This window comes from Electrona antarctica (genome assembly GCF_951216825.1).
Source record: "Electrona antarctica genome assembly, chromosome: 5".
Lineage (NCBI taxonomy): Eukaryota > Metazoa > Chordata > Actinopteri > Myctophiformes > Myctophidae > Electrona > Electrona antarctica.
The window spans coordinates 54,483,135-54,508,085 of record NC_136810.1 but is presented as its reverse complement, the minus strand read 5'-3'; the positions used below and the strand labels follow the sequence as shown (position 1 = coordinate 54,508,085).

The window sequence follows — 24,951 nt, the reverse complement described above, 5'->3', positions numbered from 1 at the left end:
TGTTGGTACATTTTGTAAAGCGTTCTTGGGTTCATGAAAGGCGCTATATAAATTCAAGCTATTATTATTATTCCAACCATGTGGAACAAGCACAGGAGCTCCTGGACAGAGTGGAGTCAGAGTGTGCAGAGGTTGACCTTAAGCTTAATTTGGTATTGCGATTCTAAATTCGAGGCATTAACCTTTTGCTTTTTATGACATTTCTGAGACCATGCATGTTTATGGAAGATGCTTCCGAATATCAATGACTTTGCTAGTTCACATAAAGTCACTCTAACCGAACGTGGCAGATCTACAAGCTCGCAGAGCGCCGTGTTGTGAGCTTGTAGATCTACAATTTTCTGTGCGCAACATGCTTTCATAGACGGGCAGCGGTGGCCGAACGGATAGCGGAGCGGTCTTGATACCGGAAGGTCGCCAGTTCGAATCAGCGGTCCGACACGTTCAAATTACCACCGCTGAAGTGCCCTTGAACAAGGCATTGAACCACTACGATGAAATGTTCTATGAGCAGGGCCTGGCTGGAAACAAGTTCTTGAGCTTAGCCCAGATACCCTGGGTAAATATAGTAATCATTTCATTTCATTTCATGCTGGCTTCTATGGAATCCAAATCAGTTAAAAAAAATGGTGCATTTATATAGCGCCTTTATCCAAGGCGCTTTACGTCATAGATTGTGCATTACATTCACCCATTCACACACACATTCACACACCGATGACAGGGGAAACCATGCAAGGCACCAACCAGCACATCGGGAGCAATTTGGGGTTCAGAGTCTTGCTCAAGGACACTTCAACACTAACTCTGGGGGAGCCCGGGTTCGAGTTGGCAACCTTGCGGTTACCGGGTGCAATACGTTGTTCAGACTAGTCATTGGTCCGACAAACGACAACCCACCTCAAACCCTAACCTAACCATAACCGCAAGCACGGAAGCAGACGCTAGTCTAATGCTGCGCTATGAGCTTGCTATAAGCTTGATCTTGACCGCGATCGAAAGATGATGATGATGATGAGCTTGTAGATCTGCTATTTTTCAATAGCTAAAGTATAACATTACGCTTAAAACACCAAACGGGGGTTCCCGCCCCAAAAATGGGTTAAAAGTCTGGGCACAAACCAAGGAGGGCAATCCAAAAGGGCCTGTCTAACGATCACCGACTAACGAGCCACACAATGGGTAACAGGTACGGTCGCCTCTTTTCCATCTCGCCCCACTACTCTATACCTAGCTGTAAATAACAAACATAATTCATGTTGGTGATTATATAAAAGGTATTATCATATTAATTTATCATTGTTAAGTTCACTCTGTATATCCACAGGCATAATAGCATGATGATGCCATTACAAAACATGGGCTACACATGGAAGAAATGTGTTTAATAAAACAAAATTAACTGCTAGAAGGTCCTAAATTAACTTAATCTTAATTAAGTTAATGTAGGACCTTCTAGCAGTTAATTTTGTCTCCGTCTCTGTGACATGTTGTTCTTTCTAAATTTTACAGAGTATAGAGATCGACTACTATACAATCAAATAAATCTGTATACAAGATCATTTCAGATTTCAGAGAGGGAGGGAAATACTAAATTAACTATTAACTACATTAAAACATTTCACGGGGCGAGTTGGTAAAGGGGCGAGTCGTTTGGTATTCACACAACGCACCTGGATCAGACACTGCAGAGGCCGACCGGCGTAGCGGATGCTCCTCTTCCAGTCTTTGCTGCTGGCGCGGCCGGCCGCCGCCTCGAACTCGGTGGGCGTGTACCACTTGTTGTTGTGCCTGATGCAGCGACCCTTCCCACCTGTGGGTTCGAGGGGAAATAATTACCATACACGCAATCCATTCGTTTAACCCATTTTCGGGCGGGAACCCCTTTTGGTGTTAGCATTATGTTATGCTTTAGCTATTGAAAAATAGCAGATCTACAAGCTCATAGCGCGCCACTCGGTGGCGCGCTACGAGCTTGTAGGTCTGCTATTTTTGAAAAATAGAAGAACGACTGACATAGAAACATAGCTTTTTCAGAAAACTGTCAGGATGTAGAAGACATTTTTAGAATCTGATCTCAGGTCAAAATGAGTTAACAAGCTGCACGGGTTCAGGGAATGAACAGGTGAACCTCAATTCACGTAGAAATAATATATAGCTTTGACCTCATTTTTTTATCTTCTTCTTCATGACTATGTTGAGATGCATTGTGATTCCTTGTGTGACCTTATGTCATCGACTGGAGTAGATTCCAAACTCCAAAAATAAAATGAGAATTCTATCTTAAAAGGGACAAAAACCATGGAACAACTAACAAACCACATTGGTTTTCATTCTCTGAGATAAGCTGTGATTTAAAGAAGTTAAATGGCTAAATGCCGGTAACGCTAAATCAGGCTATATAAAGTTGGTAATTGACTGCATTCATATTGTTCTTTTTGTCTCCACCAGGCCGAAGGCATGGGGAGAGAGTACGTCCGTGTGTCCGTCCGTGTGTCCGTCTGTGAACAGCTAATCTCCGCCACCGTTAACCCGGTCGATGCCAAATTTTGCACACACACTCCCTGGATGCCAACAATGAACCTCTGCTCCAAAATTTCCAGAACGGCCTGTTATAGCGCCACCAGGAGGCCGCTTTGTGCAAAACAAGTTTTTGGACAGTACACCTACAGATTTTGTCCAAACATCACGCAAATTGGTACACAGTCTCTCTAGAGCCATTCAACAAAACGGGTCTTTCAGATTTCTCAGACTCCATCCTGATTGGCTAAGATTGGCTTCCAAAGTTCGCAGGAGTGCTCAGTTTCAAACAAAATGCTGCAAATCATGAACACATTGTGTGATTTCCGTGAAATTGCGCACGCACATTCCCACTAAGCTGAGGAAGAAATGCCACGTGAACATTTTCAACTCAGCCTCATGGTGGCGCTATAACTGGCCGAAAAGTGCACGGATTTGTGGATAACTTTGTATGCCAACTCCCTAGAGGCCAAGGAAAAACCTTTGCCTGGAATTTTTCACATCTGCTCTTTATAGCGCCACAGGGAGGCCGACATATGTAAAACACATTTTCTAATATTACTCCTTCAGATTTTATCCAAATTTCACGCAAATCGGTACACATGCTCTCCATAGTCATGTGATCAAGACGGGTTTGTTTGATTTCTCATAATCCACCTTCATTGCCTACGATTGGCTTCTAAACTTTTCAGGAGTAGCCCGCTTTGTACCCGTTTTGTACAAATCGCCACAACTACTCAACGCAGCGTCCGATTGTGGTGAAACTGTGAATGCATATTCCCACTAGGCTTTGGAAGAAATGCCACTTGACAGTTTTCAAATCAGCCTCATGGTGGCGCTACAACAGGCCAAGCCGCGTCACACACACACACACACACACACACACACACACACACACACACACACACACACACACACACACACACACACACACACACACACACACACACACACACACACACACACACACACACACACACACGTTTATATTGCTTCTAAACATTTTGCCAAACATCACACACACACTCCTATCCTCCTGGTGGAGACCTGTGCCCAGAAGGGCACTTTTTCTAGTTTTTACTCTTTCCAACCACTTAAATGCCATTTACATGTACTTCTATTATTTGCACAAAACCCAGTGATGTAAATGCAATGGGTCCCGTGACCCAGGGTGGTCTTTTAGATGGGTCCCATGAGGGACATTTTATGAGTCCTACTTCAATGACATTAGAGTACAGTACCGAGTACATAATTGCATCCCTGCAGGACCCCTGGAGGGTGACATGATTGCATCCTTCCTCAATTTTGTGAGTCTACGAGTCTACGTAGACTATTTTCATCACTGCAAACCACTATGGTGGATGGCAGTGGTGGAAAGTAAGTACTTTTACTTAAGTACTGTACTTAAGTACAATTTTGAGGTATTTGTACTTTAATTGAGTATTTCTAATTTCCAGTACTTGTACTTCTACTCCACTACATCTCAGAGCCACAATTTTTACTTTTACTCCACTACAATTATTTGAAAACTTTAGTTACTACTTACTAGTTACATTGACGATTTAGATTTTGATTAGAAAACATACATTAACCACTTCAACCCTATACATTTCGGCCATTTGAAAATAGCCGATCTACTTGTAGATCTGCTATTTTCGAAAGATTTTGTACACAGTTTGAACTTGTGAAATGGGACATTCTGCAATACGAGTACTTTTTGATGCTGATACTTTTGTACTTTTACTCAAGTACATTTTCAATTCTGTACTTTTACTTGTAACGAAGTAGTTCTAAATTTCAGTATTGGTACTTTTGCTTAAGTAAAACAATTGAGTACTTTTTCCACCACTGTGTGATGGTTAGGTTACACATTATTATACAATCTGTGTAGTACACATTCACACAGCAACCATGCAAGACACCAATCTTATCCTCAGGTGGAGCTAGTGTTTCAGGGGTCATCCCTATGTTCCCCAGGTTCTATGTTCCCCACTTACACTACCTTAGGGTTTAGTGTTAGCATTAGGTTTCTGGTCATTCTGGACGGGAACCCGTTTTTGGTGTTTTAACTAAGCATTATGTTATACTTTAGCTATTGAAAAATAGCAGATCTACAAGCTCATAGCGCGCCACCGAGTGGCGCGCTACGAGCTTGTAGGTCTGCTATTTTTCTTTTTAATCGTGAAAATGTGGCACAAATCTTTGAATATATATTCTTTCAGGAGACTTTGTATTTATTTCGACGTCAGGCCTAAATGGATTAAGGACTTCAGTGTTTTGTACTATACAATTGTATGTATAAGTACAGAACAAAGAATGTTTGTTGAAGAGTCTGAGCAATTACAGTTTGTGTTTCAAGTGTCAACTCTTGCTGAATAACACAACCAGGAGGAGGCGCTGATGATCGAACTGGGAACGTTCTGGCTCCCAGACAGACCCTCTATCTTCTGAACCACTGACACACAGCTGGCCAGCTTATTCATCTGATCAAATTTGCACATAATAATTAGGGATGCGTCAGATAAATCGATTCATCGTTAAAAGGATGTGTGCCTCCTGCATTATTGGTATTGATGGTAATGTAATGGTATCTGTTATCATTAGCCTGATTGAGGAAACATTTATGTGGATGGATAACAGAATAGATTATTTTCCCCACAATCGATGCTTTTTTATGGTTTATTTTTTAAAGCGGCCACCAACCCCCGCCTCCCCGGCGCCGTTGACTATCGATTAATCGTTATTATTACATGGCTTGGTTGAATGCTTGATTCTGATTGGTCAATCGCTTAATTCAGCGGTGAGTTATCTCATCATAATGACCGCTCCGCTGTGGACCTCTGCCTAATCAAACCCTCTGAGCACCAGCTGCGCCCCGCTTGATTTACTGCTGTTTCCAACACGACAGCCATGTAAACACACACACACTAGTGACACACAATGTCATTTACAGCTAAACATGGCTCTCAAAAATGTTTTTGAAAACATTTGAGCGAGAAATAGACGAAGCAGGACCCGAAAATGGATTCTATTTCATCAACTCACTTCCTTGTTTTCCGACAGTGCTGCAGCCCTGCAGCTGGCCAGACGCAGCCAGCGCGACACTTATGGAATACTTTTGTTGTTGTGTTTTGGGTCAATGTATTAATTTATGTTATGTAGCCATGTAATAAGCAGGATAATATCTGGCTAGGTGGTCATAGTGGTTGCACCACACTCCAAGTGGCAGACTTCGGTACCTTATAGAAAATGTATAAGCTGATTTGAACTGTAAAACAACCAACAGTACTACTGTACATTAAGTACCGTTTGTTGTTTGGTGGAAACTAAACATATTTAGGTGTGTAATATATATGTAATATATATCCGACATTTTATACAGGACAACAATGTGTTTCACAGAAGAAAATAGAAAAAGAAAATACTAGAAAAAGCACAATTATTACAAGAATGAATAAGATTCCCCAACCCCTAGTTCCTGTACCATGTGTCTCAGAAAGTGAGAGTACGCTGAAGGCATACTTACGCTTTAACAACACTGAGTGCAGCCCGGGCAGGGGTCTCGATGCATTGCATCGGGGCCGCTTCTTGGGGCGGTGGCCCTGCCGCCTGGAGGGGGGGGCGGTTGCCGCCTTTGAGTGGAGTATGCATGGGTCTGCTCTTATTGTAATGTTTTGTGCCTATGATAACTGTATTGTCTGCCTTTTTAACATGTATTTATATACTGTATGGATGTATTTCCTGAATGGGAGTCTATCAAACCTCAAGAGTCATTATGGTTCATTGTCCTTGCCATGTCTTTGTATGTTCAATCTTTTTATTTATAATGATGTTGTGCCTGAGCTGTTTTTGTTTTTTGTTTTTTTTGTTTTAGTTTTTCTTTTCTTTTGTTGTTTGTTATTATGTTCTTGTTGTGTAATGTCTGTTTGTTGTCTTTAAGTTTGTTAAAAACCAATAAATATACTTTATAAAAAAACAACAACACTGAGTGCAGCATAGCATAGCCAGCATAGCATAGCACAGCCATACTGCACTCATGCCTAGCCGACATCAAGGCTTGGATGACAATAAACGTACTCCAACTAAACTAATCAAAAACTGAAGTATTCATATTTGGCCCACCATCTGACAGTGACAGAGCACGTCTTGAAATTAGCCTCGGCCCCTTACGTCCCAATATCACATCTGCAGCCAGAAACCTGGGTGTCTTTTTAGACTCCGACCTCTCCCTGGAGGGTCACGTAATAAAAGTTGTCCAGTCTTCATTTTTCCACCTTAGAAACATGGCTAAAATCAAACCCCTTCTCTCCCGCCCCGACCTCACTAAAGTTATCCACGCTTTCATTTACTCTCGTGTAGACTACTGTAATTCCCTATACTCCTGCCTCTCAAAAAAATCCATCAACCGGTTACAACTCATTCAGAATGCAGCAGCTCGCCTCCTAACAGGCTCCAGAAAATTTGATCACATCACCCCTATTCTGGCCACCTTACATTGGCTGCCTGTCTCATACAGAATCGATTTCAAAATACTTTCATTCACTTTCAAAGCCAGGTCCGGACTTGCTCCATCTTACATTTCTGACCTACTCGACCCCTACGTGCCAGCCCGCGAGCTACGATCATCCTGCACGGCCCTTCTGTCAATAAGATCAGGCTGCAAAAGAAACTGTAGGCGACCAGGCATTCGCTATCCGTGCACCGTCTCTCTGGAATGCCCTGCGGCCTAGAGATCAGGCTAGGCGAGTCTGTGCCCCGTTTTAAATCACACCTTAACCCATTTAGGCCTGACGTCGAAATTTTAAAAATGTCTTCTACATCCTGACAGTTTTCTGAAAAAGCTATATTTCTATATCAGTCGTTCTTCGATTTTTCAAAAATAGCAGACCTACAAGCTCGTAGCGTGCCACTCGGTGGCGCACTATGAGCTTGTAGATCTGCTATTTTTCAATAGCTAAAGCATAACATAGTGCCAACACCAAAAGGGGTTCCCGCCCTAAGACTCATTTTTACAAAGCTGCATTTAACCCCCCACCCATGTGATTTGTGATTTCTTTTATTGGTTTCTTCTGTTGTTGTTGTGATTTTGTGCATTATTGACAATGTATTTTATTCTATTGTGTGCCTCCTTGCTATGTCTTTATATATGTTTTTTTTGTTAAAGCACTTTGTGACTGGTTCTTAAAAGGTGCTATACAAATAAAGCTTTATTATTAGGCTATTATTATTATTTCCAAACGCCATCTTGTTTGTACAACAGAGAGTGTGTATGTATGCGTAAGTCATGCACGTGCACAGGGAAAGGTTCAAGAGATAGCCTCTTCAAAGGCCAGACCAAGAACTTACATTTGTGCCAAATTTAGGGGCAATTGTACTTTAGGTCTGCCAAACGCACAAAAACAAAGGTGCTTTGCTCATTCTAAATGTGTGTTCAGACTTGGATGGTTAGAGCGGCGCGATTACATACAAAGTTGCGCGGCGCGACCTGGCGTGGCACAAACGGGGCGAACCGAGCAAATATATATATTCAGGTCTGAACGCAGCTGAAGAGTAGGATTTATTTGAGTAGCTTATTTATGTTCACCTAAACGGTCATTGAAATGAAATATGATATGATGTAATAAGTGAATAATGAATATACCCCGACGAAGACCTTCTAGGTCCAAACGCGTTGGTCATAATATCTTGTTGCCTTGCTCATAAATAAATCCATATTTTTTCCATCAAAGACGGAGTGCCTTGGAGTCTGCATTTTACATTAAGCAGTAAACTACTTTTTTTGTTCAAGGATGATGTTTACTGTCTGGCGCACACCAGTATTGGTGAGGTGCTAAAGGCCTAAGGCGATAAACATAGAAAAGGTCAGAGAAGCCAAAGAAGCCAACATTTCGACCTTACAGGTCGAAACGTTGGCTTTCCAGCATCGTGGCTATGAGTGTGCACTGAAAAAGGAATGGATGTCCGCACACTGAGTTGTAGCTCCCAGGAAGATTTATTTATTTGTTACAACATTTCGACCTCTGTGGGTCTTCGTCAGGTATGAGTACACAACATCAAGAGGCGTATTATATACAACAGCATATGGGCAGGTCAACAATGAACAATCTCTGCTGCAACAGAGCTTGTTCATTGTTGACCTGCCCATATGCCCATATGTCGAAACGTTGTAACAAATAAATAAATCTTCCTGGGAGCTACAACTCAGTGTGCGGACATCCATTCCTTTTTCATTGTACGTATATTTTTGACCAGCACCTGCAGAATGTCTTGAGATGTGCGTGCTTCCTGTCGGATCCTATCTATGAGTGTGCACTCACTGCACTGTGCAGCCTTTTTCTTCTACTTTCTCTACTCTTCCCACCAACCTGAGCCGAGTCTGTTCTTATGGAGTATGCCACTGGTGTTCCTACAGCGCACGGGGAGCTCGTTGTTATACACGGACGGGTCCCAGTTATACTTGGAGCAGTTGTCCTTCTCTGAGCTGGGACTCAGTGGGGTGGGCGGGGTCTGAGGGCCTAGAACAGCAACACAACAGAACAACAAAACAAACTTAATGTCAGGTTACTGGGACTCAGTGGGGTGGGCGGGGTCTGAGGGCCTAGAACAGCAACACAACAGAACAACAAAACAAACTTAATGTCAGGTTACTGGGACTCAGTGGGGTGGGCGGGGTCTGGGGGCCTGGAACAGCAACACACTAGCCTGGGCACCATTTCATTTCGGGTATATGATCCGGGCGGGAGCGGATGATATCGTTACGTCATGTTGTAGTATTGTTTTCCCTCAAACCGATTTTTCTCAATAAAAGCTGCAGGCTACGAGAGCTTTTATTGTTATTCTTCCGGTTTGAGGGAAAAGGAAGTTTGTGTTTGTTGTTCCTGCCTGTCGACTACAAAACAATACTACAACATGACGTAACGATATCATCCGCTCCCAAGCGGATCATATGCCGAAATGAAACAGAGACCAGGCTTTCCTCCGAGGTGGTGGAAAGCCTGGTGGGCGAGGTTAGCAACACACAGAACAACAAAACAAACTTAATGTCAGGTTCAATTTTTATGAGCGTGGACAGGTGGTGGTGGTGTACGTGTTTGATCCCAAAAAAACACAAAGGTATTGGATCGCACACAGTGGCAAGGCTGATGAATTTCAATAAAAAAATAATTCAACATAATAACAGAGACAGAGGGCAGTCTTAAGTACCAGGTCTTATTACTTAACTTAAGACCTGGAGGTGTGATCAATGCCATTTGGCTATTCTGAGTGGCCAAACAGCATTGACCACGCCTCCAGGTCTTAAGTTAAGTCATAAGACCTGGTACTTAAGACACGCATAATACTGCCCAGACTGTCCAGCCTTCATCGGTCACGGTGACACACTGAATCCCATCTTTAAAAAAGAAAAAGAAAATTGGTAATATACTTCAGGTGGATGATGAATTTTGGAGTACATTGACTACTGAATATTAGACAGAGATGTAAGTCAGACACAAGGATAGCACCAAAACAAGTCCTTGCGAACATACAGTGTACACCAGGGGTATTCAACTGGTGGCCCGCGGGCCAAATGTGGCCCACGGAGCGCCCCCTTGTAAAGGGGGTGGGGGGGGGGGGTCCGTTTTCTTTTTTAGGGCTAATGAAAGTTACAGGTATGGTGTGTGTGATATGAAGTGTGAGAATACCATAATGACAGTAATCCTTAATCATATTCAATCATATTCAAGGGCTTTTGGAGAGAAATGAGACATGAGTCGTTAATGTCAAGGCAATTATGTGTACGCACTGTCAAATAGGTCTACATCTATTCTAAGGTAGCATAATATATAGACATAATATGTCTATATAGTATATATGCTACCTTAGAATAATATTTAAATCTTTCATTACTGTACAGACATGTATTATATCTATCTAATAATTTAGCGGACGTTCGCTCGCTGTTTAAATCGCTCGGTCGCTGTCTGTCAGTCAGAGTACTTCTTTAGCATAGAGCAAGACAGCTGCTCGCTTTCTGCGCCATCTCACAACGCCACGACGCACGGACCGCCTCACGGAACCTAGCGCCGCACAGCCCTGTCCTCCAACCTCAATCGGCACCTGCATTAGACACCCCCAAACTTAATACTGGGACACACTTTTCCGCGCAACAGACCCACACGCCCACACTGAACATAATTTGCTGTTCATATATTCAGAACGGGTAAGGACTAGTATACATAAATCTTCGTGTTTGAGAATTCCACAAAATGTCAGTGTGCGGGCACGCCGCCGCACGCTGTGCGCCACACACACACACACACACAATCATTCTACAGTTGTGGCCCCCGGCCTAATCTAGTTGAATACCCCTGGTGTACACCATTGTAGTGGTTACATGGAAAAAGCTGCTTTTCCTTATTTCAGACTTTTATATTTTATACATGAATGTTGAGTTCTGTAATTGTTGTCATGTATCTGTTGTCTGTCCTGTCTTATGTGCAAACTTCAATAAAAAATACTTGAATAATAATAATAAAGCTGCTTTTCCTGGCTTGCTGATAAGGCTACAGTAGGTTAAGCCGGAATTGTGAGTGCATGGCAGTTCAACAGGGCATTGAGGAAATAAATCCAGGCTGTGATTTACCAGATGCGATGGCAGCGGCAGCGCTCTTCAGACCTGTGGCCTCCACTATGCTCCCATCGGTGTGGACCACTATGAGCGTGGCCTTCTGGGAGTTGAGGCCGTCTCCGAGCTGCAACGTGGTCCTACCAGTCTAGTGCAGAGGGAGATCAGATATCATCATCATCATCATCATTTTTCGACCGCAGTCGAGATCATGGATTTCACAATGCCACGCTAGACTTTCCGGTCCTTCATTGCCATCCCCAGTTCCTGCTTACTGATGCATGTGTCCCTAGCGATGACATCAGGGAACGACAGTTTTCTACCTCTGGTCTGCTTTGAGGCAGGACTCCAGAGAAGAAGGGAAGATATAACCTCATTGTCAGCTCTGTAGCAGTGGCCTGGCAAACTGTGTCAGATCAGATATACTCATGGCATTAAGACCAATAGACCTGAGTGAGGATACATATGTGTCACCTTATAGCTGTTAACCACTTTAACCATTATTTTAGACTTTATCTGTTGAAAAAATTGCAGATCTACAAGCTCTTTTGAGTGGTGCAACCACTCCAAGGAACAGCTTTGGGACTATGTGACTATGTTACTATGGGACTATGTTACTATGTTTAGAGTACCAATAGGGGGTGCTGTTGCACCACTCGCTTCAGACTGGTCTGATTTTTTTTAAATATCCTTGAAAACGTGTGCAAATCTTTGAATATACTGTATATTCTTTCACAGCAAACGTTTTTTTACTCAAATATTTGCTTCTGGGGGTGGTGGAACATATTTTGAGATGGGGGTCGGCGGCCAATTACATATATTATATTATATTATATTATATTATATTATATTATATTATATTATATTATATATTTATTTTTTGGGGTCCTTGACATGAAATAGTTTGACAACAGTGGTCCTTGAGGGGGTTCCCAGGTGGTCCCCAGCTGAATGATGTAGAGTTGCTAACCAAATGGAGACTTATAGATCTTTAACTCTTGAGAGTGTAAAATGAAACTCATTTTACACTTCTGCATTACTTAATTTACAAGAAGTCTGTACACAATTAGAGAATGTAGAAGAATTGTTATTTTTGATCAACGTTTGCCAACAGCATGGAACTGTGTGTCAACGATAACAAAATATTCTTTAGTTTTGGGTCCGAGAGGCTAAATGTCATCAAATGGTTGTCTCAAATGCCGACCCCTTATTTTTCTTAGATTGCCTGTACTATAAATAATGGGCCTTGACATGAAAAGGGTTGGAAACCATTGCACTAAAACATTCTACCTGTCTCTGAACTCTGAATGCATTTTCATCATCATTATCCAACACATAATTTATGCTTTGTTGAATATGACCTACAAAAATGACTGATTTTCAACAGAACAACAATTTTCACTGGGTGACACAACAAAGCAATCAGTGGTGGCCAGTAACATGGTACAGTTACTGGAGTGCTGTATTGGAGAACTTATGTTTTACTTTAGTATTAGTTTTATGTATTTAAACGTATGACTATAAGCACATTTCCTTTTGACTGAACTACATTTCTATGAACAAAGGTTGTCCTTATTAAGTTCTTTGAGCACAGCTTTGAGGTCAACAGATAAAAGTATTTTTTGTTGTTTTTGTTGTTTTTAATCTAAACGTTTGAAATTCTCACCTGTCGATATAACAGACACATTTTCACGATTCTTCCAAAATAGCAGATCTATAAGCTCATAGTGCGGCACCAAGTGCCGCGCTATGAGCTTGTAGATCTGCTATTTTGGAGCGTCTGCTAAATGCCTAAATCTTCTGGGGGGTCCCTGGAACAACATGTTTTCAGATGCATATGTTATTTTTCCCTGTTTTTGGTTATATAGAAGTGTATATTCGTACGTCTCTAAATGTTTTGAGGAATTGAAAATGGTGTAAACAAGTGTAATGCTTTATGGTGTCGTCCACTCACAGTTAACAGTTTTTTGTATTGAGTTGAATGTACTGTAATTCTGCAAACTGTCAATAAATACTGTACAAGCCCTCCCCCCTGGCCTGTGTGTGTCTGTGTGTTAGGCTGTGAAACAGTGACACTTGGTGGTGAACAAACGTTATAACGCCATTTTCATGCTCGGACACAGGGACACAGGGACAGACCCAGCCACACACATAGCTGTCTATAGGAGTGGTTGCACCACTCAAAAACTTTCATATGATAACAGCCAAAAGTTAATATATGTAAGGAAACTGTCGGAAATTAATACTGTACATGAAACAGTGGCTCTCAACAGCCTGTGGACGGTGGATGGAACAATGTGCTGGATGCATCCTGCTATTGGTAAGATCATTAAGATCCCTAAAAAGATATCACACACCTAACACCGGAGGTGTTACCCTAACACCCCACACTGACAACTTCGACCCGCAAGTGAGAAGATCACAGAGGGCAAGTTGAGGCTGTGCATTGATCAGTCTGAGCCTGAGGTTCTGACACACGTCAGTGAAAAACGAAGTTTTCAGTGCCACACATGCAGACCGAAAGCTTTTACCTATACTAATTACCTAAATATTCTGTATTGTGACTGTGCTTTTACTAAAATATTAACTTAGAACACATGGATTTATTTATTTTTATTCAGATTTTCATTACTTTGCACATATTCAGAAATGCAACTGGCAACCCCTCCAAAAATGTTGGTTACCCTGATCTGGGACTGATCTAAAGATTCTAAGAAGGCATTTACTTTTTATTTCATTAAGGATTAATGCATTTATCAAGGATTATTATGATACCTTGATACCTATTATGATTCCTTGCCACTTTCAAAAGCAATGCTGGAAGTCTTTAAATAACTGTTATATGTTCTGCCCTCACATTAGTGTGAATGGTTAGAATGACATCAACATTTAAAAGAAATCGGGGACTAGTGTATACATTCACTTTGGGACGGTTCAAATTGTATTTTGGGACGGTTCCGGGATGTTGGTGATAAACTTTAGTCTGGAGCCCTGATGGGTGTTTGTCTGTAGCCTTATCTCACCCCAACGTAAGTGAAAACGGACTATGTCTGGGCCTTTAAAGTCAGAATTGCTGCAACAACTGAACATTTGGTTCAAAGATTGATGGACAACCACTTCAGAGACTGTACTATCCACGTATGATAACAGCATCCTAAGGTTAGCCAGCCCAGGAATATCACCTCTAATGTTTTGTATGGAGAGGTTACTGCCTTCAGGAAGGAGATAATGGTGTTCCAGCATACAATAAGGTCAGACTGAAGAGGCCTCCATCAGTCAACTTTGAGGCTTAATCAGGATTTTGGCCAGGACTAGACTGAGCTGTGGACATTGCTCTTGCCTTTGTTTCTATGTATATAATTGTATTTTATTTTCTGTTTTGCGTTATCAATGTCAAATGTCAAATGTGTGTATATATATGTGTCGTATACAATACAATGCCGCTGGGTCGCAAGACAAATGTCAGTGCAAACTGACAATAAAGTAGGCCTACTATATCATATCATCAGTATATTCTCCAGGTCCAGTAGATCAATGGGAGTGTATACTTATAGGGCCACCACTGGCCATTACAAGTCATTATAGGCACAGCTGTAACGGGAAGAGTGGGCACCTGTTGTGTGCAGACTGGGCATCCAATGTTAAATTGGCTATTTAAAATAAAATAAAATAAGTAGTAATGAAGTAGTAAACTATATTTGAAAACGCTTGATCATCATTCAACATGTAGGGTCCAATGTTTCTACAATTGCTGCAAATTACAACAAATCTGTTTCTAGCATGTATAAACAGCATTTATAAACAATACGTTGAGGGGTAAATTTACGTCTGATAAATGTTCAAATCATTAACTAGGCTATACTTTACATTACTGCAGACCATTTTTCCAAATTATTTTTGTTTCCCCTTCTTTTTTTTGCCATTTTGGAAAGATTTGTCAATTAAACATTTAGGTGCCCGAACTCTTTTTATATATAGGCTGCTAATTATTATCAGTGGGAACTTACAAAGACATGCTCGGGGATGCTTCTTGAGGTGGCCACGGTTGTCGTGAACACATTGTCCTCTGCGGAGTGGCAATGCACATCACTCACAGTCACGGTGGTGACGTCTGTAACAGTACGCATGACATATTGGCATTATTATACTGTATATCTCACTTGGAACTGTGTGTGCATGCTCAACATACAATTTACCATAAGCAACATAAGCAATAACCATAACATATATCAGGATAGCCATATCATTATTATATTATATCGTTATTGTTATATCTAACTTTATGCAACTGTGTGAAAGCTCAGTCTAGCAATAATAGCAAATGACGCAGACGCTGGTTATTTATGCAACAACCAAGTCTGCATCATGCCTGCAATGTTCTCCGATACTTTGTCTTTGATGAATCGTTTGGCGCTGGTTGGGGGATGTATGCAATTAATTGTAATGCGTGCATAATATATAATCCTCCAACGGACTGAGTCAGCCAGCCTTGCTTGCCTGCAAATGCCGCCTCGGCATCGTCAGAGTTCGGCAGGGACTCGATGCTCCCCGGCTCTCCTATGACTGTCATGGTGGTGACTTCGGCCTCCGATTCGGTGTCTGAGCCCACCCCCTCCTCCTCCTCCGCCGCCGAGCCGATAGCAGTTATGGGCGTTTCGACCAGCCCAAGCGCCTTCGTTGCCGAGTCCGTTTCGTCCATTCTCTTCCTCCTACTACTACCGCTAACGATTTAAGCCGAATCTAACCGAGGTGAAATCGGCCGGCAAGGAAGGTACCGATTGCACAGCCTAAATAAAGGATTAAAAGGGACAAACTGTGCAGCGCATTTACGTCTATGGCTCATGCAGACATGAGGATTAGCTTTCCGAGATTCTAAAAAAACACTTGCAAGCGCAACCACAGTGAAATGGCGTCCAACGGTTTTGTTTTCATGAACAGGAAAGAGATGCACCGGAAATTACCGAACGAACACGACGCGATACGAAGCGACAGAACGGTCAAAAATGTTTGGAAAACCGTTTAACATTAGTAAGTCGATAAAAACAGTCTATATCAATGAGTTATTAATATAAATAAATACAATGGAGTAATTACGTTAAAAACAACAAAATGTAGGCATTAAATAAGACCACAGGATATCAATAAATATATGTAATATTTAATACAAAACGTAAACCTTATTTTTCCCCTCACTGTATGTTTTTTTCCCCCTTTTTACCTCCTCTATGATGATTTCCTGTTTGTGTCTCTAAATGTTATGAATGAAACATGGTGGACCCTATTGTAAACAAGTGTAATGCTTTATGGTGTCATCCACAGTTAACAGTTTTGTATTGAGTTGTGCTTGAAATGTACTGTAATTCTCCTATAGAGGGTATGCGCGTGACATCATCATCAAACCAGGAAGTTATGCAGGAACACCTACTGAGTGGCAAAAAACGACTTTCTGGCCTTGACAGCCCATACATACACACAGAAAAGTCATATCTGATTGCATTTCAGGGGACCCCCAGGGGTCCTTGACAGTGTTCCGCAGGGTCTCCAGCAAAATGGGGATCAAACATTAAACGATGTTAAACTCACTTTGCCTGTTGCTTTGCCACTCGATGTGCCATTCACTTTAAGCATGCGCATACTCTCTATATGTTAAATACTTCAATCAATTTAATTTGTCCAATCTATTGACCATAACTGCAGCCACCAACTGATGTGAAAAATTAAACACATGTATGTCAGGCTTACCCAGTACATGCTATATCATGACAACTCAATTGTTGTCAACTGAAAGAGATAATCTAATTAAAGATGGTTGTTAAGGTGTATAAAGGTGTAGATGAATAACAGCAACAATAACCTTTTAAACCCGTTTTAATGACGTATGTTTAATAAAGAAAATAAAATACATACATGCACTGTAATCAATTAGTAAGGTTATCATACATAGTCACTGTGTTAGTTTGTTTACCAAAGAGCTGCATGGAGACAGAGACTCATGGACTGTCAGAATATATAGAGCTATTTATTATCACTTACCCTACATTTAATATGTGATCATTATGATATTGTCAGGCAAAACAAAAAAATAGCCACATTTCAAGATCCCTTACGTTTTGTGAGCTTTTTCCCTTATCTTGAACATTTTGGGAAAGTTTCACATTATGACAACATGCCCAAAACAGGGAGACTAGTTTGAAAGCGGTTAAGTCTGTCTGTAAAAATATTTAACAAATGTTTAAGTTTTAACAAGAGCTTGTGACTAAATGATAACTACACTGGACTGGATCCATTGGGAGTTATTTTTCCTATTTCCTGAAAAGTAACGATTTTGGACACAAAAAGGTTTATGCCCGAAAGTGACAATGTGTAATTTAGGCCCTTCACAGGTAATCAGTTTCAATTGTAGAACACAGTTAACTTGGTCCTGACTGCACTAGCCAGAGGCAGTGTTATCCCCCCAAATAATGAAGTCTGATTATGGCCCTTGCCCCTAATATCCCTAAATACAAAACTTAAGGACTATTCCTACTGCAGTTTCAGGTGAAACTGTGGTTAGTAAACAACAGAGCGATGTGTTTGGGTGAGCGGTGAGTCGCTTACCGCGTTGTGACATCATGCTGTAGTTTTCGGTACTGGTCACCTAATCACCCTTTACACTATCTAGCAAAATCTGACAACAGATCATTTCCACACCTTGAGAACTCAAGACACAACAGCCCCTTTCCCACCAAAAGAACATTGGGTTCTAGAACTGGTTCCGTTCTAGATTCTAGGAACCTTTCGTGCTTTCACGGAACCAGCGTCCATTTTGGTTCCAGTTCCACGTGGTTCCAGTTCCAAACCAACTTTTAGGGTTCTGAACAAAATCATTTTCAGTGGAAACACTGGTTCAATATTAGGTGGAGAAAAAAATAACTGAACCGGTGGAAAAGGGTTCAGTGACATGACTCTAAAGTAGATTTCCACAACTTTTCCCTTTCCTTAATAGTTATAGGTCCTTTATTTATTGATAACTTTAATAAATATATCCATGTATACTGCTCTCATAAAACTGAGATGGAAGTTGCATGTACAGATATGCACATTAACCATTCATTGTCCCACTGGGTGAGCCACGTCACAGAGGAATGCAACAGATTATTATGTTAGAACAGCAGTTCTCAACCCTTTCTGGATCAAGGATCATTTGAAAATATTCAAAACCGTCCGTGGGCCAACCATCTGACCACTTAACACAGCAGCCATTCGGCATGCATTTAGAAACTAACTTACTTATTGTTATCACAATGAAAACTTTTTTGAAAGTCAAAATGCTGACATTTATATATATTTTATATTAATATCAATAAAAATAAAATCATAATGTTTAGCCAATAATTTGGCTTGGCCCACAGGTTGAGAATCACTGTGTTATGTAAGATTATTCAGCAGATGATGGATGGAGGCCGTCGCACACCACAGGTACAAAAATACTTTCTTTATTGAGAAATCTGACGTTTCGATCCATTTGATCTTCATCAGGTCAACCGCATCAGGTCAATGACCTGATGAAGATCAAATGGATCGAAACGTTGTCAGATTTCTCAATAAAGAAAGTATTTTTGTACCTGTGGTGTGCGGCCTCCAATCCATCATCTTCTGAAGTTTACTTTAGCCCAGCACCCAGCCTGTCGATGTACGTATTCTACGTCCCGCTCTTATATAAGATTATTCCCATCACAGGTAAACCCGAACTATAGTAGACTTCCACCATGCCAGACTGACCAATTAGAAAATAGCTAAAGAGGTAAAGCTATAATTGGCCACTGGCTAAATAGAAGTAAAGTAGGTTCAATTAAATCAAGACATTAATTTAGTCTTCATCCTGATCAGCTTTGGAGTCTGGAAACCATATAGTAGAGCAGAAAGAAGATCACTACAAGTCCAACAGATACGTAGCACAGTATCTTGCGGTTGTCCCGGCCGGAGCGTACCATGGTGGAGAATCTCTTAACACTGCCGGTCAAAAGTCCAGTAGCACTCATGAAATTGGAGTCCTTAAAAGGAGAGAAATAAGAGGGATATTTCATATTATATTTATTTAACCTAATATATACAATTTAGGCATTTAGAAGACACTCTTAGTCCAGAGCGACTTACACTAAGCAAGAACAAAAGCATGGCAATACATCACATATATAAAAAAGTATTTATCATGAAACATGCGTAAGCTAAGAACGTAACAGTGGAATATCTATATAATGAAACTATACATATAAACTATACATATATACTATACTATGTTATACATATGTACTATGAAGTGCTATGACTACATACAATGCAATTCTAGTGCTGTCTAGTGTCTACATAACATAAGTCTGTATCAAATGCTATCTAAGTCTACAAAAAGTGCTATCTAAGGGGGTAGGGTAAGTGCTACGGGCCATGATGGAGTCTGAAAAGGTGGGTTTTCAGACTAGGGCGGAAGATTGGGACTGATGCTGCAGTTCTGACTGCAACGGGAAGTGCATTCCACAATAGAATATATTTGGATTTTTGTATGGGATGTTTCAGCTTGGGGAGCCGCGGATACGGTGCTCTGACTCACAGCAGAGAGACAGAGACCCATGCAGCGTTCTTCAAATTATAGCGATTTGTATCATTTCCATAAAGAAGAATAAACAAACTACTACTACCATATGAACTAGTGTAACTAAAAGATTTGGTGGGGGATATCCCATTTTGACCTGAGATCAGATTCTAAAAATGTCTTCTACATCCTGACAGTTTTCTGAAAAAGCTATGTTTCTATATCAGCCGTTCTTCGATTTTTCAAAAATAGCAGATCTGCTATTTTTCAATAGCTAAAGCATAACATAATGCTAACACCAAAAGGGGTTCCCGCCCAAAATGGGATATATATATAGCTGAAATTAAGTTTGTCACTGCGGCAGTCCCCGCATTTCTCCCGGACATGTCCCCAGCTGAGGTGCTCTTCTCCCTTCTTTACACCTCCAGGACACCCAGGGGTCCAATTGTGACCGTAGCAATTTTCATAATTTCAATATATAATAAGCATAAACAAACTACTCCCCATGAACAATGTTGGTATAACTAAGATATCTGAGGGGAAATATATATATTTGATCATATTAATATGCACAGTTTTACAAATACATTTTCAATTTTCATTTTGATTCACTTGTTCATTTTCCAGGTCGACTTGAGTGCGGGAGGCAAACTCAGCGCAAATGGCAATCACAGTTCATACACCCCACCCCTGTTTTCACTGAGACCACGTGATGTACAGTATTAGGGGTCTCAGAGGCACTTGCCCGTCGCCCAAAGTACAGGTCATGTTCCAGTTCTACTTGCCCAAAGGTCTTGCCCACTTCCCACAAAAGTAAATACACCATTATATATATTTTGTTTTAACATTCTGGGGCTGTGCAATAAAAATGGCATACCTAGCTATGAATAGGACTATGGGTTCACATTTGTCTTTTTTTGTTAGGTGTAGCAACAGTGAAAACAGCACATTATAGCCAGGTAAACAGTGCTCTTTTTACATTCCACAGACGAGAGTCTGGTGTTTAAACAGATATCTCATACGCTTGCCCGTTCGGGCAACCTGAAAGCCGTGCTACGAGCTTGTACGTCTGCTATTTTTGAAAAATCGTGAAAATGTGCGCAAATCTTTGAATATATATTATTTCAGAGTGAATGTTTTTAACTCAAATCTTTGCTTCTGGGGTGTCCCTGGAACTGCATATTTTCAGATGGGGGTCGGCGGCCAAATACATACAATTCTGGGGCTCCTTGACATGAAATAGTTTGAGAACCACTGACATGTGTTTTTCAGAAAACATTTATTTATTTATTTTTTTAGAAGTCTAAATCATGGGTTAAAGAATAGACATGTGTGGATGCACACTGCACAGCTATACTGTAGCAGTAGTAGGCCTCTTACCATATTATCCAGATACATGTTCTGGTCATCAGCTTCCTTATCAATGTCATAGGCAAGCTAAGAAATACAAAGAAAAAAACAATAATAGTAATTTACATCAATTTCACCTACAGAATAAACTAACTCAATAGATATCAATTCAACTTAAACGTATTGTCATATCACAGGTTTACAGGTCTAATGTGGGCGAAACTATCCCTAGCATTAGCCGCAATTTGCAACTCTAGATTTTTTTATAATGGGATGAATCTAGAGTTGCAATACCCTCCATTGACTCCCCACTCATCATTTTGCGTTTGCGATCTGCTTGTCTTAAACGACGTTAAACTCACCAACATTGCAGCTGTAGTCCAAGCTTGAATTATTCTCTTTCAATCTGCAAAGCTTGTTTTTCATAAAAATCCCCCGTAGACATGTTATGAGCTACTTTCTGTCAAGAAGAAGAAATGTTGGAGTTTGGAAGCGCTCGTTTGTATTAAGGGGTCGCGCTGCTGCCTCCTGCATTATGTGCAAATGCGAAACAGATGCATGCAGGGACGTTCAGTGACTTACGACGAGCGCTTCCAAACTCCAGCACTTAGAAAAAGAATCACTTGCACATCATTTCTTGACAGAAAGTAGCTCATAACATGTCTACGGGGGATTTTTATGAAAAACAAGCTTTGCAGATTGAAAGAGAATAATTCAAGCTTGGACTACAGCTGCAATGTTGGTGAGTTTAACGTCGTTTAAGACAAGCAGATCGCAAACGCAAAATGATGAGTGGGGAGTCAATGGAGGGTATTGCAACTCTAGATTCATCCCATTATAAAAAATCTAGAGTTGCAAATTGCGGCTACCCTAGCATGTGGAGTCTGATGTTACATTAACATTATTAATATTAATCTAATCATAAATTAATAACGCTCTTAAGACTCTGATGAATTGAAAAGGGGTGGACCCTCTGTGTAATGCTTTATCAGTGTGTCGTCCACAGCTAACAGTTTTTTTGTAGGCCTAGTGAGTTGCAGTACTTGAAATGTAGGCCTACTGTAATTCTGCAAACTGTTAATAAATACTTAAATCAATCAAACTGTATTCGTACATTTCTTTTATATTATCATTGACAATGTCGTTCAAAACAGCAATATCACCAGACATACATACCGATTTCAATCTGGAGACTTTGCTTGCCAAATTTTCAGCCATAAGCTTATTTTCGGCATCTAACATGTCGTCCACAGCGCCATGTCCTGCGAAAAGCCAGAGATTTAAGGAAGCTAAGCTATAGTAGTATATGTCTCATAACATTACCTGACCCCCTCCCCGAATCCCCATTATGAAAAACACGATATATAGCCTACATTAGTGTAGGCCCTACAACATTAACAACTGAAAAGCCTGTATAATAGACGTTAAGGAGTCCAAATACAAGATTAACTGAATTATACAGTTGACTAGAGTAGTTGTCTCTAAATCCAGAAACTTATTTTCGATAACATTATACACAAATTGCTATTTTGGCACGCAGCTCTCGTAATAAAGCATATCGTTATGTTGGATTATTTCGCCAATTGGAACAAACTATGAAAATTGAATTGGTTGAATGAGAGACAGGGTAATCTTTTAGAATATTGAAAACTAAATACGTGTCAGAAGAACTACCTCGGTAGTCCGCCATGTTGGTTGTTGACGTTCCAACAACTTCCTTTTCTCCTCTTCCTCTCTCGGTTTAATATTAGCGGATAGCAAACAACTTAAATGTTCATATCGCCACCTACTGTACAAGCAAGAGTATGGCTCTGCTGTACGTTTATTGCTACTATGTGACGTGGTTGACTACTGGGTGTCGTCACTGTCGCGTGTGTGTGTGTGTGTGTGTGTGTGTGTGTGTGTGTGTGTGTGTGTGTGTGTGTGTGTGTGTGTGCGCGCGACAGTGCGTGTGTGTAGGCCTATTTCAATTTAAATATAGCCTATACTGTATAATCAAATGAAAAGTCTGGAATGATTGAATAACAGTTTGCAGAATTACAGTACATTTCAAGCACAAACTCAATACAAAGACTGTTAACTGTGAGTGGACGACCCAATTAAGCATTACACTTGTTTACAAGAGGGCCCACCTTGTTCAATTCATCAAAACATTTAGAGACTGTACAAATAGACACTTCTATATATACCTATATGGATTCATCAGCTTATTCCTATTATTTGTATGGCAAAAATTATCCAACAACTTAATAGTGCCATCTTGTGGTGGGAGACACAACATCATGTGTATAATGCATTTTGTAATAAAAAAATCACACCTGTGTGAAGTGAGGGGCGCTAATATATTAAAATCTAATCCATGTTGCTATGATTAGGTGATGTAATGGTGATGTAAAACAAACACGGACAAAACAAACATTAAACTCTCTTTATGGTTAATGGCATTTAATGTTTGTGTTAGGGACAATATGAGGTAATTTTCCTTTCAATGTCAATGGCGTTTTTAATGTTTGTTTAAGGAAAAACAAACATTAAACCTGTAGCCTAGGCCTATAGGTGCCCCTCAAAAATAAATAAGCAATCGTTCAATCAATAGGCCTATAGGGCAAATTAAACCTGATCTGATCAAAGGTACGTACATTGTATTAATGGAAAATCATGTGTTATAATTTACACATTTCATCAATGATTTAGAACTTCTGCCAACTTTTGAGTATCTCTGACTGCAAGACTGAGTCCAATCAAGTGTTTACTTCACGTCTGTCTCCTCAGCAGTTGTAGAAGTTCTGAATCATTTATTAAAATAAATCAAATTAAAAACAAATAATAGTAATAATTTACACATTTCAGTTCATATTATTGTTCTTGTGCCAATATTCTTTCCTATAAAGCCAAGTGGCGTCTAAAGCAGTGCAGACTTGTAGATACGCAGCAATCACAGCATACACATGGACCAAATCGAGCAAAATAGGGGTTTGTCCAGTGTAAAAACGAGAAGTAGAGGCAGATTGAGGGATATGCGTTTTATTGTCATTCCATACAAGTACAGAACGAAATTTGATTACCCAGGCCCTGGTCAGGCATAAAAGAAGTAAAATACAGTACGTCTAAAAACACTAAATATAATTAAAACCTATAGTGCAAAAAAGCATTTGCACAACCCACTGATATTGCACGTGCCCATGAGAAGCGGCAGCACTAAAAACAGCATTAAAAAGAAACAGTTCATGTGTCACGGTCCAAGTTCATAATGCAGAGTTCATGTGTAATCAACAGATCAACAGGTGACATGAGTTTAAGACAAATAATGACAAACAACGTACAGTACAGTACTGGCAGTTCTCATATAAATGACAGATGCGCAGGGGTAATAATAATAATATCTGGGACTTGTATAGCGCTTTTCTAATACCCAAAGACGCTTTACAAACAAACCAATAAAAACAGTACATGTAATAACAAGTTAAAAACACATCAGCTAGGGAATGATATTCTGAACAGGTGGGTTTTCAGTGTGGTTTTGAAGGTGGGGAGTGAGGGGGCATCTCGGATGTGTTTGGGGAGGGCATTCCAGAGGGTAGGGGCGGCCACAGAGAAGGCCCTGTCGCCCCAGGTTTTGAGCCTGATCTTCTTGGGGATCACAAGGAGGCCGGCATCGGGGTCATTGCCATCCTGGCTTTTGGTGGACATTTTTGTCAAAGAATTGTTTTTGCCATGGACATACAAAATGAGCGGACAATAATATGACCAGAAACACACAACGAGCTAGCCCTGAATGACCATAACAGCTCTATAACTCTGAGAGTGTTCAAAATGGTCCATTTGAATCCATTTGTACACTCTCAGAGTTATGGGTCCTTGCAAATAAAAAGTTTGAGAACAACTATACTGTAGTAGCCTATACTCC

General features: G+C 40.6%; 2 protein-coding genes across 3 annotated transcripts in view; both read right to left on the bottom strand.

Annotated features, from left to right (window-relative positions):
* Positions 1-16,109, bottom strand: part of deaf1 (DEAF1 transcription factor) — a 70,695-nt gene extending 54,586 nt beyond the window's left edge. For both annotated transcript variants that reach the window (XM_079501891.1, XM_079501892.1), the window contains exons 1-5: positions 15,623-16,109; positions 15,133-15,236; positions 11,144-11,273; positions 8,886-9,035; positions 1,674-1,813 (exon numbers count right to left, since the gene is read on the bottom strand). In XM_079501891.1, coding sequence (XP_079358017.1) covers positions 1,674-1,813; positions 8,886-9,035; positions 11,144-11,273; positions 15,133-15,236; positions 15,623-15,824 — 726 coding nt within the window. In that variant the 5' untranslated portion in view covers positions 15,825-16,109. The remainder of the gene's footprint in view (positions 1-1,673; positions 1,814-8,885; positions 9,036-11,143; positions 11,274-15,132; positions 15,237-15,622) is intronic.
* Positions 16,110-17,128: 1,019 nt separating this feature from the next.
* bet1l (Bet1 golgi vesicular membrane trafficking protein-like) lies at positions 17,129-22,829 on the bottom strand. Its single transcript, XM_079501125.1, has 4 exons — positions 22,719-22,829; positions 22,221-22,306; positions 21,075-21,131; positions 17,129-19,158 (listed from the first exon to the last, which is right to left on the bottom strand). Exons 1-4 carry the CDS (start codon positions 22,732-22,734, stop codon positions 18,991-18,993), a joined length of 327 nt encoding a protein of 108 aa, XP_079357251.1. The 5' UTR covers positions 22,735-22,829; the 3' UTR covers positions 17,129-18,990.
* Positions 22,830-24,951: the final 2,122 nt, after the last annotated feature.